The sequence below is a fragment of the Sminthopsis crassicaudata genome, chromosome 1 (assembly GCF_048593235.1).
Source record: "Sminthopsis crassicaudata isolate SCR6 chromosome 1, ASM4859323v1, whole genome shotgun sequence".
Lineage (NCBI taxonomy): Eukaryota > Metazoa > Chordata > Mammalia > Dasyuromorphia > Dasyuridae > Sminthopsis > Sminthopsis crassicaudata.
Window position 1 is genome coordinate 80,729,215 of NC_133617.1, and position 14,865 is coordinate 80,744,079.

At 45.1% G+C, this 14,865-nt stretch overlaps 1 protein-coding gene across 4 annotated transcripts in view; it reads right to left on the reverse strand.

Moving 5' to 3' along the window:
• ADGRB1 (adhesion G protein-coupled receptor B1) overlaps positions 1-14,865 on the reverse strand; it is a 257,197-nt gene that overhangs the window by 80,833 nt on the left and 161,499 nt on the right. For all 4 annotated transcript variants that reach the window (XM_074264570.1, XM_074264552.1, XM_074264544.1 and 1 more), the window contains exon 18: positions 9,952-10,093. In XM_074264570.1, the coding sequence (XP_074120671.1) occupies positions 9,952-10,093 (142 nt within the window). The remainder of the gene's footprint in view (positions 1-9,951; positions 10,094-14,865) is intronic.

Genomic DNA, 14,865 nt, shown 5'->3' on the forward strand with positions numbered 1-14,865 from the left:
GACAGCATCCTGGAGGCAGGGGGAAGGAGGGAATGACCAGAGGCATGACCCCTGAAGAGGAAATATATTCTCTTGGCTAGCTAGCTTTTTATCCAATGCTGGCCGGCTGGCTTGAGACCCTGGGGCCTGGCCTGTTGTTCTGTCACCTGCAAATGGACATGCACTACTTGAGAAAGGGCTCATTCTCCATGCACCTCCAGTCTGCTTCTCCTTCGCCCTCCCCAACCCCGATCTGCTGTAGCCATCTGCCTCATCCTGCCCTCATTAGGACAGGGCAGCTGGTCTCCCTTAGCCCGTCTCCTCCCTGGTCCTGCTTGGAGGCTTCCTAATTTTTCCCCACATTCCTTTCATCTCTTTTAAGCCTGATCCTACAAGTGTTTACTGAGTACTTCCTGAATATCCCATCATGCACTGGGCCCTAAATGGAGTAGAACATCAGCCGCTATAATCTGAACTGTAAAGGGCCTTAGAAGGGCTAGTCCAGCCCCTTCAGTGATTACTTTTCAGCTAAATCCAATAAGCATTAATTGCAAAGAAATGAAATACAAATACAAAATAAAAAACTAGTACCTGCCCTCAAGAGTCTCACAACTGACTCAGTGGAAAATATTTATACAAAAAAGAAAACATAAAGTGAATATAAAATAATTTCAAAAGGTAAAGTCCATTAATTACTGAGGGGATCAGTGAAGGCTTGAAGGCAGCACCCAAATTTTCTTTGAAGAGAGCTAAGAATCAGTAAATCTATTTACAAAGGATTTTCTTTGTGGTCAGCTCCATGGAAGAAGAAGAGGTCATGAGCAGAGTATACAGCCTAAATAATCTCCCCAGGCCTTGAGGTCTGATAACTCTGGAAGAGGTCTCTGGAAGAGCCCCGGGCAGGAGGAAGAGAAGAGGAAGTCAGACTAAGATGATGCTTCTCAGCAGAGAAGTGGGGCACAATGGGGGCTGAAGAAGGGATGCATGGTAAGACAGCCAACATCATGGGATTATTTTTTTTTAATATATACTTCTTTGTTACAAGAGAAGTTTCTCTGGGGATGAAATGGGACCACTGAGAAGTGAGACTAATCATTTTAAACAGAGTTTGAAAACAATATTTAAAAGACAGGACTTTTTCTCCCAAAAAGATCAGTAATTTTGTAAGTATAAGGAGCTGCCTCTGGCAACACAAATCACATCCTAACTGCTCTGATTTAAGAGAGAAATTCTAGAGAATTGCTTGAGGCAAATGGAGGGACAGGATTTGCCTATGGTCATTTAACTAGTAAGTGTCAGAAGCAGTTTTTGAACTCAGGTCTTCTTGATGCAAGGCCCAGGACAATCCACATGACAGGAAGCTTCAGGGAATGAGATCCAGAAAAAACTGGTACCACCCATTTCTAGTGTATTTCAAATCCTTAACACAACTATTTCCCAAAGAAGTTAAATGACAGTGAAAGCATTTTGTTATAAGGATGGTTCTCTAAGAGGAGGGAGTGGAAGGGAGCCAGAGAAATCTAGGCAATGAAAACAACAAAAGATAAAAATAAAAATAAAAAATGGCTTGATGATTAAAGGATTTGAAGGTCACAAGCAGCAAGAAGAAAAACTAAGATTAGGATCAGGTTAGCAGAATCCGAGTCCTCTTCAATAAACCCTTTTCATGCTTTCAAGGAGTATTACTTTAGGGAGTTTTTACTCCCTTTTTTTTGAGGAAACTCATCTTGGCCACCCAGATAGTCAATGTAAAGCCCCGGGTGCATGACTAGTGTTCTTTTCACTAGACCAAGATGTCACAAATAGGCAGCAATGGAAGCTGTGCTAGTTTGTCTCCCCTCCCCTCTTGCCTTCCCCAACTAAACATAAAACTCAGTATAATTCAGGGATAAAGAAGAGTCAGTCAGGCCCTGAGGTGGACAAATAAGCCCAGAGAAGTACAATAATTTGCTCAGGATCACAAACAAGGGTGAGGTTAGGGATGTGGTCTTCCCATAACTGCTCATTCAGTGCTTATAGCTTCTGAACTAAGCTTTCTCCACCCGGGCCAGGTCAATCATAATTCCTACCTGATTTGTAACTAATAGCTTCCTACCTGCCTTACAGGGCTGTGGTGGACAAACTGCTTTGTAATCCTTTAGGAAATAGAGCTGTTGTTATCTTAAATTCTCATTTAATAACTTTAGGAGAGATGAATGTATTATATATGTAAATATATACACAAAACATACAATGTACATACATATTATATACATATACGATATATCTATACATAAATGTGGTATCTACATGTATCATTATATACACATATGTATACAATACATATATGTATATACACATGTATACACATATACAAATATGTATGTATAAATATATATAATATATAGCTTTATTTCACTGACCTTTGATTGAAATTGAGCATTTCCTCCAATTATATTTTTTAATTGTTTTAATTAAAAAAAAAATTTGCTCTGGGAAGAGTTCCAGACTTCCAAAGGGTTTATGTCACAAATAAGGTTAAGAATGCCCGATTTAGACCCCTCTCCTTTCTCTTCCTTCCCTTCTCCCCAGATGAGGACACAGGTCTCAAGAGATTTACTGATCTCTTCGAGACTACATTGGTTGTCAGTGACAGAGGGAATTTCAACCTGGTCCCCCAGCTCCAAGAATTAAGCTCTTAACTGTCCATGCTGGGTCTGTCTCTCTAAAATCACCTGTGGAAGCCACATCCAATTAGGAAAGGAGGCCAGGCCACCAGGAGAAGCGGGAGTCCAGACCCAGAGGCTGGCCCACCTTCATCTGAGGCGGCCTCTTTTCTTATGAGTCCCTGCTGGGCCCGGGGAATTGGGCCGGCCACCTGCAGGCTCTGGCTGGCCCTACCTTTTCTCTGCTTTCTTATTTTAGCCTCCGAAGCTCTAGCAAACTCTGACCTGCTCTGGCAAAAGCCTGACTTGGAGGAGCTGCTCCAACCCTGTTTCCCCAAAGAGAGAAAAGCTGGGAGAAGCTGGCTCTACTCTCCATTCTGCCCCTTAAAAGCTATGTGATCTCTGTCGAGCCGCTTCTCTCCCCAGGCCTGTGACCTTCTGTGTCCAATGAGGGCCCCGGGCCAGGTAAGGGGCCTTTAACCTTGTTCGTGTGTGTGTGTGTCGGGAAACCCTGTGAATCTCAGATGTATGGGCTTAAATGTATGACACAAAATACGTAGGATGGCAAAGGGAAGCAGCTAGATTGACAAGTCATTATCAAAACATTTTTCTAAAAATCTTACAGATCTCAGGTTAAGGAGTCTCTGACAAGTGGCCATCCTTCCCATGATGGGAACACTATTTACTACTCTATGAATCGGCCCATGAAAAATCCCTTCCTTTCAGAAGCTTTTTTGCGGCTGTTTAATCACTTTCAATTGTGACTAAACTATGACCTGATTTGGGGTTTTCTTGGCAAAGATACCAGACTGATTTGCCATTTCCTTCTCCAGCTTATTTTATAGATGAGGAAACTGAGGTACACAGGGTAAGTGACTTAGCTAGGGTCACACAACTAGTTAGAATTTGAGGCTGGATTTGAACTGAGGCCTCCCTGACTCCAGATCCAATATTCTATTTACTGTGCTACATAGCTGCCCCATGCCAAATCCCATCCTTCCCCTTCTCTTCTTCTTTTTTCCCCTGAGGCAATTGGGGTTAAGTGACTTGCTCAGGGTCACACAGCTAGGAAGTATTAAGTGTCTAAGGTTGAATTTGAACTCAAGTCCTCCTGACTTCTATCCACTGCACCACCTAGCTGTCTCTCCCCTTCTCTTCTTGATAGAATACTAGCAATGTGGATTCAGATCTATATTAAAACAAACAAACAAGGTTTGCCCTCCAGGAACTTACAAGAAGTTGGACACCGGGGAAACTCCCCACTTCAAGCCAAAGCCAGCCATTGCCTTCCTGTTTTATCCTCGGACTATTTCTTCTTGTTTCTTATGCTTGGGATGCCTTACCACTTGCTGCATACTAATAATTATCATAAGTGCATATATATGACTACATATGTATACATACATGTTATGTAAAATTTTTTTACACTTTTGGAATCCCCATATAAGCTATGAAAAATTAAACCTCATTAAGACTATGTGTGTATATGTGTGTGTCCATACTCTTTTAAAGTCTGCAATAACTCTGTAAAGTATGTGCCTTTATTAATCCCATTTTACACTGCAGAGGAGGCTATCAGAGTGAAGGGACTTACTCGTGGTCATGTAGTTTGTGAAGAGTCTGAGATGGATTTCAAAGTTAGATTTTCCTGACACCAGGCCCCATGATCTAGTTACCGATGCACCCAGCTGCTTACCTCTCTAAAATCCAACTCAAATACCATCTCTAGGAAACTTGCTCTGATCTTTTTTTTCACCACCTCCCAATCCCCCCCCTTCTCCCACCAAAAAAACACTTTTTCCTCTGATCTTATGTAGCAGTTTGTTTGTATGTCTCTAATGCATTTATCAGGTAACACAGTGAATTAAAGTTATCTGTGCTTGTATTCTATAGCCCCGATAGACCTTAAGCTTCAAAGAGAGTAAGCATTGAGTTTTATTTAAACCTTGTAACTTTTCCAATGCTGAGCCCAGGGTTCTGCACCCAGGAAGTCTTTAATACATTTTTGTTGGATTATACTTAATGGGAACTGTGTCCAAAAAAAGACCTTCCAAAGCTCTTGAAAAGAAATCAAGTCAGTTTAGGGGGCTGGGGAGAGGGATGGCACAGAATCACAAATCTGTGTTGGGCAGGGCACTGGGACAGAGGGGGATAACTCAGCAGGATTGCACTGAGAATGGTCCCAGGGATGTTTCCTAGCGAGAATGTTTTGGGAAGTCAATTCATAGGCTGCCCAGCCCTAATGAGTTTAGGTTCCTAGAGAACTATTTTCTTGAATATCTTCAGTCACCCTCCCCTACGAAGCTTTTCTAGAATGCTCCAACTATAGAGATTTCTCCTTTCTTCAAAACCCTACATTGGTTGGAGTCTGTGATCCATTCAATCCAGTTCCAATTCACCCTGTTCAATTTGTATAACTCTCAATCTGTGTGAATCTGGTCTCCTCAGTGAGGCAAAATAGGGGTCAGAGAGGCCGCATGAAGTCAGCGAAAATGATCTGAATTTGGAGACAAAGGACATGGCTTCCAGTCTCAGCTGTATTTACTAAGACAGTGACTGTTGGTAAGTCAGGTTACCCCTGTGAGCTTAGTTTCCCAATCTGTAAAATGAAGGAGGCAGGCTAGATGATCTTTAGGGTTTCAAAAAAACCCCACAAAATTTAGATTGGGAAGGAATGTTAGCAAACATCCAGACCAATCCATTCACAAAAGGACTCCCCACTATAACAATGAAAAAAACCTTTCTTCCAACTTCAGACCCTATAACATGGGCTTTGGGGTCCCTGGGAAGCAAGAAAGGTAAGAGGAGGTAAAGAAATAAAAGTGACAATAAAAGTTGGAAATTTGGTGAACTTAGAGCTGGAAGTATCTGGAGGGGTCATCTAGTCTCTTAATTTACAGATGAGGAAACAGAGTCACAAAGTTATTAGATCCAGGATTAAAATCCAGAATTTCTGGGTACGATTATGATGACTATGATTAACCATAAGAACTATGGAGGACTTAAAGGTATAGAATTAGACACTTATTTCTGGACACTTGACCATATATATTTATACAAAATCTTTCTTTTCTCAGTGGGAGGGGGAGGTAGACAGGGAATTAGAAAAGAAATGCTTGTTAATTGACAATTAAGAAAAAACACAATGCTCAATATCCTTGTACTATCTCACTTAGCAGAGTAATTAGAAGAGAACTGTGATCTCCAAGTCAGGAGATCCAGGGTCGAGTCTCTGTTGGTTCTTTTCCCTAAGGAGAAGAGTTCTAGTCCTTCTTGCTCCAAAAGCTGTTGGGAGGATTAAAAAGAGATGGTGGGAAGTACCCTGAAAAGCATAGCAAGTCTTAGGTTCTCACATCTAGTCATAATCCTTTTTCCAATCCAACAGACAATTTCCTTAAATACCAGATTGAATTACAGAGATCTGTTTCTTGGCAAACCATTCACAAATTCACTGTTCCAGCATCTTATCACATTCATTATCCTTCTTTCCATCTGACCTAAATCCCTGGTGATTGGTGGTTGCCTGCCGAGTTAAAGTCCCCTGAGATTCAAATGAATTGGGTTCAAGTTCAGAATCTGGACTCTGATACTGATAGATATATACTACCACCACCAGTACTAGAAATATAACAATAACATTAATAAAGATAAAATGGCACAATTATAAAGCACTTTAAAGTTGACCAAACACTGAAATGTCTCTTGAAACTCTACCTTTCTAAAATATTCTAGTTCATCCTAGACCAGGGAGAAATCTACTCTGTATTGGCTACGAAGCCTTCCCCCTCTTGTCTAGCAGTCACACTGCATTGTGTTGTAGTGGAAAGGATCCTGCTCTGGAAGTCTGATCAAGACCTCTTCTTACCTCTTTGGCCTTCTTGCCCTGAAAGAACCTTCTGCCCTTGAGATCCCTTTCTCCCACTGGTGAGTTCTAAATTCCCTAGAATCTCCATTTTGAGGAACTGCCCAGGTCAATCAATCACGTTTACTCCTTGTCTCTTTTCCCAACTTTAACCCTGACTCTTCAGAATTAGCAACCATACCTCCCTAAAGGTCCCTTCATCCCATTCCCACCCCATCTCAACTCTTAGTTGCTTGTCTTCCTCATTAGAATGTAAGTTCACTGAGGGCAGGCACTGTCTTATTTTATTTTGTTTTGTTTTTATTTGTATTCTCAGTTTAGCATGTTGTTTGGCACAGAGTAAGTACTTAGTGAAAACTGAATGACTTACTAGCTGGGTTCTCTTGGGTGATTATTTTCTCTGCTCTGGGCTTAAGTTTCCTTATTTCTAAAATGAGGGGTTTAAGCTAGTTGATTTATTCCCCTATAGCTCTAAAGGGATTTGTTTCTATGATTCCTAATCTGTCTCAGAGCCTTTGACTAAAATCAAAGGGAAGAACCAATAGCTACTGTGGAAACTTGACTCTTCCCTTCCTGTAGTGACTACCTCCTCCAGGTAGTCTTCTTAGATCAAACCCACTTAACTGTCATCTGCCAGTGGAATTTCCCTCAATTTACTCACCTCAAGAGGCTCCTGCCCAACCACGTATTTTAAATAAGGTTAAAAAATATCTTCTGATTTCTTCAGAACAGGAATTCTATACCCTGTCTATAATACTGAGAAAAACCTGACAAGAGCCATCTAGTCCCACCCCCATTTTACAGAAGGAAAAATGGAGTCCCTTTGAATTACATGGATTTAATCTTCTCATTGCTTTGATACTAGATAGATGGGTGCCAGTTCCACATATAGCTCCCTGTTTTGACTTCAGACCAGGGGCTTCCTGAGGACAGGGGCTATGCCTCTTTCTCAGACCAGTAGCAATATCGGGGAATGCACAGACTGCTTATTAGCTTGTTTAGACATTGAGAGATGAGGCTACAGGACTCTGATCGTTCCCAATTGTGCTGGAACCCAAAGCTGGCCTAGATTTCCTATAAAGGGGGTTGACTTGATAAGAAATTGATGGGGAGTAGATGCTTGGTTTCAACCTTGTCCCATCGGACCCTCTTAGTAGGAGAAGGATAAAATGAATAACAGTTCCTAGATTTAGGGCACTTTAAGGTTTGCTGAGAGATTTCTTTACAAGAAGTCTGCAAGGTAAGGGGTGATAGCACTAGCTGGGGTTGATGGTTTATCTATCCTTAGTGGGCTTTATCCCACCCTGGATAAGTACCCTGGAGCCATTGTAGTTCCCATGGAAACCTGAAGACCCCCCTCAAATGCACTGAGTTATTTATTGGAGCCAACACACTGGTAATAATGGTAATAATAATAATAATAATAACAATAACAATAATATAACCCACACAGCAGAAAATCTATCAAAGTCCCTCCAGCCCTTGTCTTTTGCTCCTAATTTTCCTTCTGGCTAAGTTAATTCCTCCAGTGTCTGGTCCTCCCTTTTTCCTATGGGTCTGATTGACATGGCTCTGTCCCAATTCCCTGAGAACTCCAAAGCAGATCCCAGGAACCATGCTTATGGTTAACAGAGACAACTGACTGGGCTCTTGGGGGCTCTCAGGCTCCTCCAGGAGTGCACTGAGACCCAGCCTTACAGACAGCCACAGCCTTAGGGGAGAGAGCGGAGGAGGGATGCTGTTCTAGGAACAGCCCTCCCCTCCCCCAGCCAACAGCACCATCCTTCCCCCTCCTCTCAGTGCCTTACCCCTAAGGTTTGGGAGTCTCGGTCCTTCTTAAAGATTTCTTCCATCTCTGCCATTCCAGATAAACCTAGTGATTCTGTGTCCCATGAGTCCCCCTCCCAGACCTTCTGATCTCTCAGCTCCTTCTTCCAGATTCTGGGCTGCTTCAGTCCTTTTCCTTAGGCCTTATACTTTATCTTTTTTCAGCTTCCCCAATAAGTCCCTCAAACCCCTAAACTTCCCCTCTCTGTCCTCTAAAGCCCTCACCTTCCTCTCTCAGAATCCTAGCCATCCAGCTTCCTTCCAAGTCCTCAGAGCCCTCTCAAGCCTCTCACTTGCAGGCCCCATAACACTTGGTTATCTCTATTTGGGTCCTGAGCCCCTTATCTTCTCTGTCTTAGTCCCCATTCTCCCATCCTCCCAGCTCTTCCTCCCTATTCTCAATACCAGTGGGATCCCCAAGTTCCTTCATTCCCCCTCACTCAGGATGACCCACTACCTCAGGGTCTCACCTTTCTCTCTCAGATTCTGATTCACTCATGCTCCCTTTGGTCCCCAGATACTTCAGAACTCCCCCACCCCCCAGATCCCAGATACCTCAGCCTGCCCAAACCCATTCCAACACTTTCAAAAATCCTAATTCCCTCTCAGACTCTGGTTCCCCTCCATCCCTCCTCCCATGCCTCAGACTCCAAAGCTCACTCTTTCAGTCTCCCCAGAACACTCAGCTCCCAGCTTCCTCTGCTCTATTCTCAGGTCTAAAGTCTAAGAAACCAACTTTCTGATAGATCTGGCTAGCCGAAACTCTTGCTCTTTTCACAACCCATTATGAGATCTCAGCACAGAAGTCCTATGGCTAAGATACCCCTCCCCCTGCCATCCCTTGGACCACTCAATCCCTAGATTTCTTTGGAGGAGGGAAGGAGATATTGGGAGAGAGACAGGAAGATAACAAAAGCCCAGAAGAGGGGAGTGAGAATGATGGAGCTGTCCCATGTTCAGTGGGACCCAATCTTCCTTTCATGTATCCCTAAAGCTGGACATCGGACAGCGCCAGACACCAATTCCCTTCCCTGACACCTCCTGCTTTCCCTCCCTTCCTTCCCCATCCCTGGCCGGAGCCGTGCAGCTATTGGAACATCCCGTTAAGTCACTTCTGACCGGAGCTTCCCAGCCCAGCCTCTGCTTGCCTTTCTTGGCTGGGCACCGGCCACCCACAGGGTCCCTGAACAAGCCCCTGGTCCCCTCCTCCAAGTCCCTCCAGATCCCCTGGTCCCCTGGTTCCAAGGCAGGGAGAGAGGCAGAAGCAGAGCCAGCAGCAGGCACCTGACGCCTTCTATCTAGCGCTTTCAATGTCATTGGGGAAGCTTTCCCATCTTGTCTTTCTGTCTCTCTTCTTCCCCATCCCCCCAACCCCCAGCACTCTTCTCTCTCTCTCTCTCTCTCTCTCTCTCTCTCTCTCTCTCTCTCTCTCTCTCTCTCTCTCTCTCTCTCTCTCTCTCTCTCCAAGTCTGTATGTTTGGGCTGCCTCTCTGTCTCTCAGCATCTCTTTCCCTCCCTGCTTCCCGTTCCCTTTCTCCTCCTCCCTCTCCCTCTCCTCGCCCTCCTTCTCCTTCTTACCCTCTCTCTCCCCCTTTCTCCCTCTTCCTCTCCCTCTCCCTGGGTCTCCCCAGGACTTACCCCGTCAGCGCTGAGCTGGGCTAAGATGGCGAAGGTGGACAGGCGGTCACAGAGGCAGCGGGTTCGGAAAGCATCGAGGGGCACCGTGCGGCAGCCTCGCCAGGACCAGGGGCCGAGCTGGGAGGAGGAGGAGGAGGAAGATCTGGAAGGGGTGGAGGTAGTGGTTGGGGTGGGGGGCCGGAGAGGCAGGCGGTGAAGGGGGGGCGGGCGGTGAAGTCGGGGGGAGGAGGCCAAGCAGGAGGGAGGCAGAGAGAGAAAGAGAGAAAGAGAGAGAGAGAGAGAGAGAGAGAGAGAGAGAGAGAGAGAGAGAGAGAGAGAGAGAGACATACACACATGAAGGAGAGAAAACACAGCGTGAGAGGAGGCAGCAGCAGAGAAGGGAGGAATGAAATCATTAAGGGATCATTGGCCAGCACAATACAGCCAAGGGGACTTCGCCTGGCAGGCCGGCTGGCTGGCCGGCTGTCCTACAGCCTCTGTCTGTCCATCAGTCCATCTAGCTATCCATTTGTCAAAAATCTTCCCACCCCCCCGGCTGCACTGGTCCAGGCCTCCCTCACCTCTGCCCCCAGCCAAGCCCCCAGCCCCTAGATGCCTGAACTTCATCTCTCTGCTCCTGCTGAGGCCCCAGAGCTTCCTCCTTCTCCGCCCTCCCCCCAAACCCGCCCCCAGCAGCAGGAGCCCTCTGAGTTCTGAACCCAATAAACCCAAGGAGAGAAGTGAGGGAAGGAAGGCAGGAGGGAGTCACAGTCAGAGGGGGCCTGAGCAAGAGAGACAGAAAGGGGAGTGATGAGAGATGGGGGGAGAAACTAGGGAGGGGGAGGGAGGGGGAGAGAGACAGAGACTGAGACAGAGACAGAGACAGAGACAGAGAGAGTTGCCTACCCAGCCAGCAGTGGGTAGAGATGCCAGGCGTTTGCTGAAGTCTGGAGAGCCGCCAACCCCCAACCCCAACCCCCACCACCACCACCACCACACCAAAAAATAAAAGCCCAGCCCTTACTCACTCACACAAATACACACACTCCTACGGGCCCAAGGCACCCACCAACCCGGCCCGGAGGGGGAAGGGAAAGCAGAGACTCCACAGGGGAAAACAAAGGGGGAAGGGGGAGAGGGGAGGGGGTGTGGAGTGAGAGGATGTGAGTGTGAAAGAATGCACATCTGTGCAAGAGTATGGCACGCCAGAAGGGCGAGTGGGCTGGGGAGGTACACGAGCACGTGAACCTTTGGGTGTGGGGTACATGTGTATGTGAGAGTGCATGTGACTGGGGGAGCCCCGAGGGGGTACATGCGGGCACATGAATGTGATGGTGTAAGCAGGTTAGCTTGTGTGAATGGAGGTGTGCACAGAAGGATATAAAGGTGAGCATCTCAGTTTCCCCTCTAAAGCTTCATTGTCAACTGAGGAAGAGAGGAGGCTTGGGGGAGAAATACCTTTAAAGTCTTGGGGGAGGCTATAAGAGGAAGCAGAGGGCTCCTGAGGGATATCCCAGGTAGAAGCTGGAGGTGTGAGGAGTAAGAGCTGCTCTTGGAAGAGCAGCAGGAGGAAGGACCTTCCCATTGCCCACGGGGGTGGGGGCAGGAGTGACCACAAATCATCCAAATCATCGTCCAAATTGCTGCGGTCATCAGGAAAGCCCTAAAGATCACACAGCCCAATAACTTCATCTTACATGTGAGTGAACTGAGGCCCCAAGCAGGGTAAAGTACTCGTCCAGGAACACTCAGTTACTGCTCTGTCAGGGCCAAGATTTAGAACTAGGTCTTTGGGCTCTCTGTATGAGCTGGAGAAGGAAATGGCAAACCACACCAGGAGATTTGCCAAGAAAACCCCAAATGGGGTCACAGAGTCGGGCACAATTGGAACGACTCAACAACAGCCACAACAACAACTCTGGCCTCTGAGTCCTGTCCTTTCCAATACACTTTAGGGTCTATGTCATGCTCCCTCCTCCAAGAAGCCTCCCATGACTACCACTATGTAGTCCCTTACAATGCAGAACTTTAGCAACAAGGGCCAGAGATCACAGGATTATTGGTCAAAGCTGACAGGAACCAGAGAAACCCTTCAGCAAATGGAGACCCAGAAAGGTTCGATGATTTATCCACACTCACATAGTCAGTTAGTATTAGAGGTGAGATTTGAACCTGGGTCCTCAGATTCCAGAGGCTGATTCCTTGTTTCAGGGTATTTCTTATCTGATGACCAATGAGTGGACATATCTTTCTGGGGAAGTCCAGCTTGACCAGCCATTTGTTCTAAATTTATGTTCCTTGCTCTTTCATGTCTGAGATCCTCAGGTCCCCAGCAGATTTCCCTTCACCTCTGCCCTGAGATTCAAGAACCCCTTATCATGCTGCCTTCAGTGACCCACATAGAAAAATCATGACACTGGCACCTGAGAACTCAACATTTTGGAGGCTCCTGGTGAGGATGGCCGGAGGGGCCCACAGCCATCCTTGTCATCCTCACACCCCTAGGTGCTCACCAGAGTTCTTTTCCCATTCATTCTCCGATGAGCCCCACTGTGAGACTAGGAGTCCTTCCTAGCTAGGTGGCAGTTAAAATTCTTACTTGACTGGAGTAATTATCAAAACTTGAAATTAAGATTTGCCAAGAAAAAACAATTCAGAAAAAAACTAAAATAAATCAATACTAAGAATTTTTAAAAAAATGACAAGTTATTTGTTTGAATCTTCCCTGTCAAACGGGGATGAGGATTCTGTACCATTACCCGAATGTTTTGGGCAGGTTTGTAAGCTGGAGTAGAAATGGATTGTTACTATGGTTATGAGGAAACAGTGTCAGAGAAGTGAAGTGATGATGTGCACAAGAGCACAGAGCACGTGAGTGGAGAAGCCAGGGGGAGAACCTGGGCTTCTCTACCTCCCCCTCACTACCTACTCCCACCTGCTGGCCAAGTCAGGATAGGCCATACTGCCTCCCCAGCAGGGGCTCAGGCAACATCCATCAAGGCTGCTGATTGACTAATTCCCTGGTGGTCTTGGAAAAGAAAATCGATCTTTTATCCATCTTTTTGGTGCAGCTGGATGAGGGACCTGGGGATGGCTAAAAGGACTTTGCAGCCTTCTTTCCATCCTTTGCATCCTAGGGCATAAAAGTCATAGCCAGCCAACTTAGGAGAAAAAATAAACTTTAAAAAAACAAAACAAAACAACTCATGGCATGTGCACAGTGCTTAGCATGAATTGAGTTGAATCCTGGATCTGACACTAGCTTGTGACAACAGATAAACTAATCAATCTCTCTGAGCCTCAGTATCTCTATCTCATTTTCTGTCTCTCAATCTCTCTCTGTCTCAGTCTGTCTCTCAGTCTCTGTCTCTATCTCTATCTCTCTTTGTCAAGAATCTCAGAAACCATTCAGCAACCCCACCATTTTATAGATGGGGAAACTGAGACCCAGAAAGGTTCAATGGTTTGTCCACACTCACATAGTCAGTTAGTATTAGAGATGAGATTTGTCTGTCTTTCTCTCTATCCCTTTCTCAGTCTCTGTCTCTGTCTTTTTCTCTCTGACTCTCTTTGTCTCTGCCAATGTTGCTGTCTCTCTCTCCCCCCAACCAAACCTATGACTTTGTGGATATGTGATCTGATGAGGAAAATCCCTCCACGGAAACAGATTTCAACCTATTTTATGACTTGGAATCTTGGGGAGATGCTGGGATGCTAAAAGGTTAAATCCCTTCCCTAGGTCACACAGTCAAGGTGTATTGAAGGGAGAAAGTGATGGCTTGAACCAAGACTTGCTAATTCTTGGACCTATATTCTATTCATTCTATCCCATTTCATCTCTAGAAAATAAAGTTAATTATTAATAACTATTTTACAAAATTATTGTGTGGAAATTCTTTGAATAGCCATAAGTCATAAGACAAATTTGAGCTATTATTACTGTTCTGTTATTTTTACAGAGTTTCGAGTTTACAGTGTATGAGCTCATCCAGATTCAGACTCTCATTGTATCCTCATAAAAGTTTTGAGAGACGGGTATTGAAGAAACCATTATCATGCCCATTTTAAAGATAAAGAAAAAAAGGCTTAGGGGAGAATAACATGATTGACCAAGTGTTGCATACCACAGAACTCCCTTAAGGACAGGGCCAAAATTTGGAGCTGGATTTTCTGAAGCTCCAGGCTACTTTCCCTGTACAGGGCCAGCACTTCTCACTTTGAAGACATTATTTTAACTGACTTGGGGTCACTCTTCTCAAAGGGAAAGACACTGTGGCTTCCTGTGCCTCAGCCCCTGTCCTGCTAATTGTGGGATGAGCATTCATCTGTCATAGGCTGGACCTGGAAAGTTCTCATACATTCCCACCTACCATGTGGGTCAACAGACTATATTCAGCAACACTAAACATGGAGATGCTCAGGAAGCCAAATAGAAGCATGAGCCTTACCCTCTGGAATCCCCCTATCTACAAGGTCCCTGCATTGTGGCTCCAGACTGTGTCATTGGCTCAATCATTTCCACCCTTTGTGGAAATTCCTACTCTGTGAATTAAGGAGTTTATAATAATTTCGATGAAAAGTGCTGAAAAAATTGCTTTGATTTCTACCTTTTCTTCAGGTCTAGGGTGATGATAAACACAGATGTTGTTTCTATGAACAAGCAATTGGACATGAGGTAACTATCAAAGCTTAAAATTAATGTTTGCCAAGAATAAACTAATTCAGGGGAAAAAACAAAACAAATCAATATTATGAATTTTTTTAATTTTAAAAGGAATTTGGGGGTAGGTAGTTTTAAGAGCTCTCTCCCAATTCTTACATTCCATGAGTTCAAGAGCATTCTAGTTCTCACATTCTACATTCCATGTTTTATTCCCATTGGGAAATGGGTGACATACTGGACTTAGGAGTCAGAAAACCTGGCTAGACGTGGCT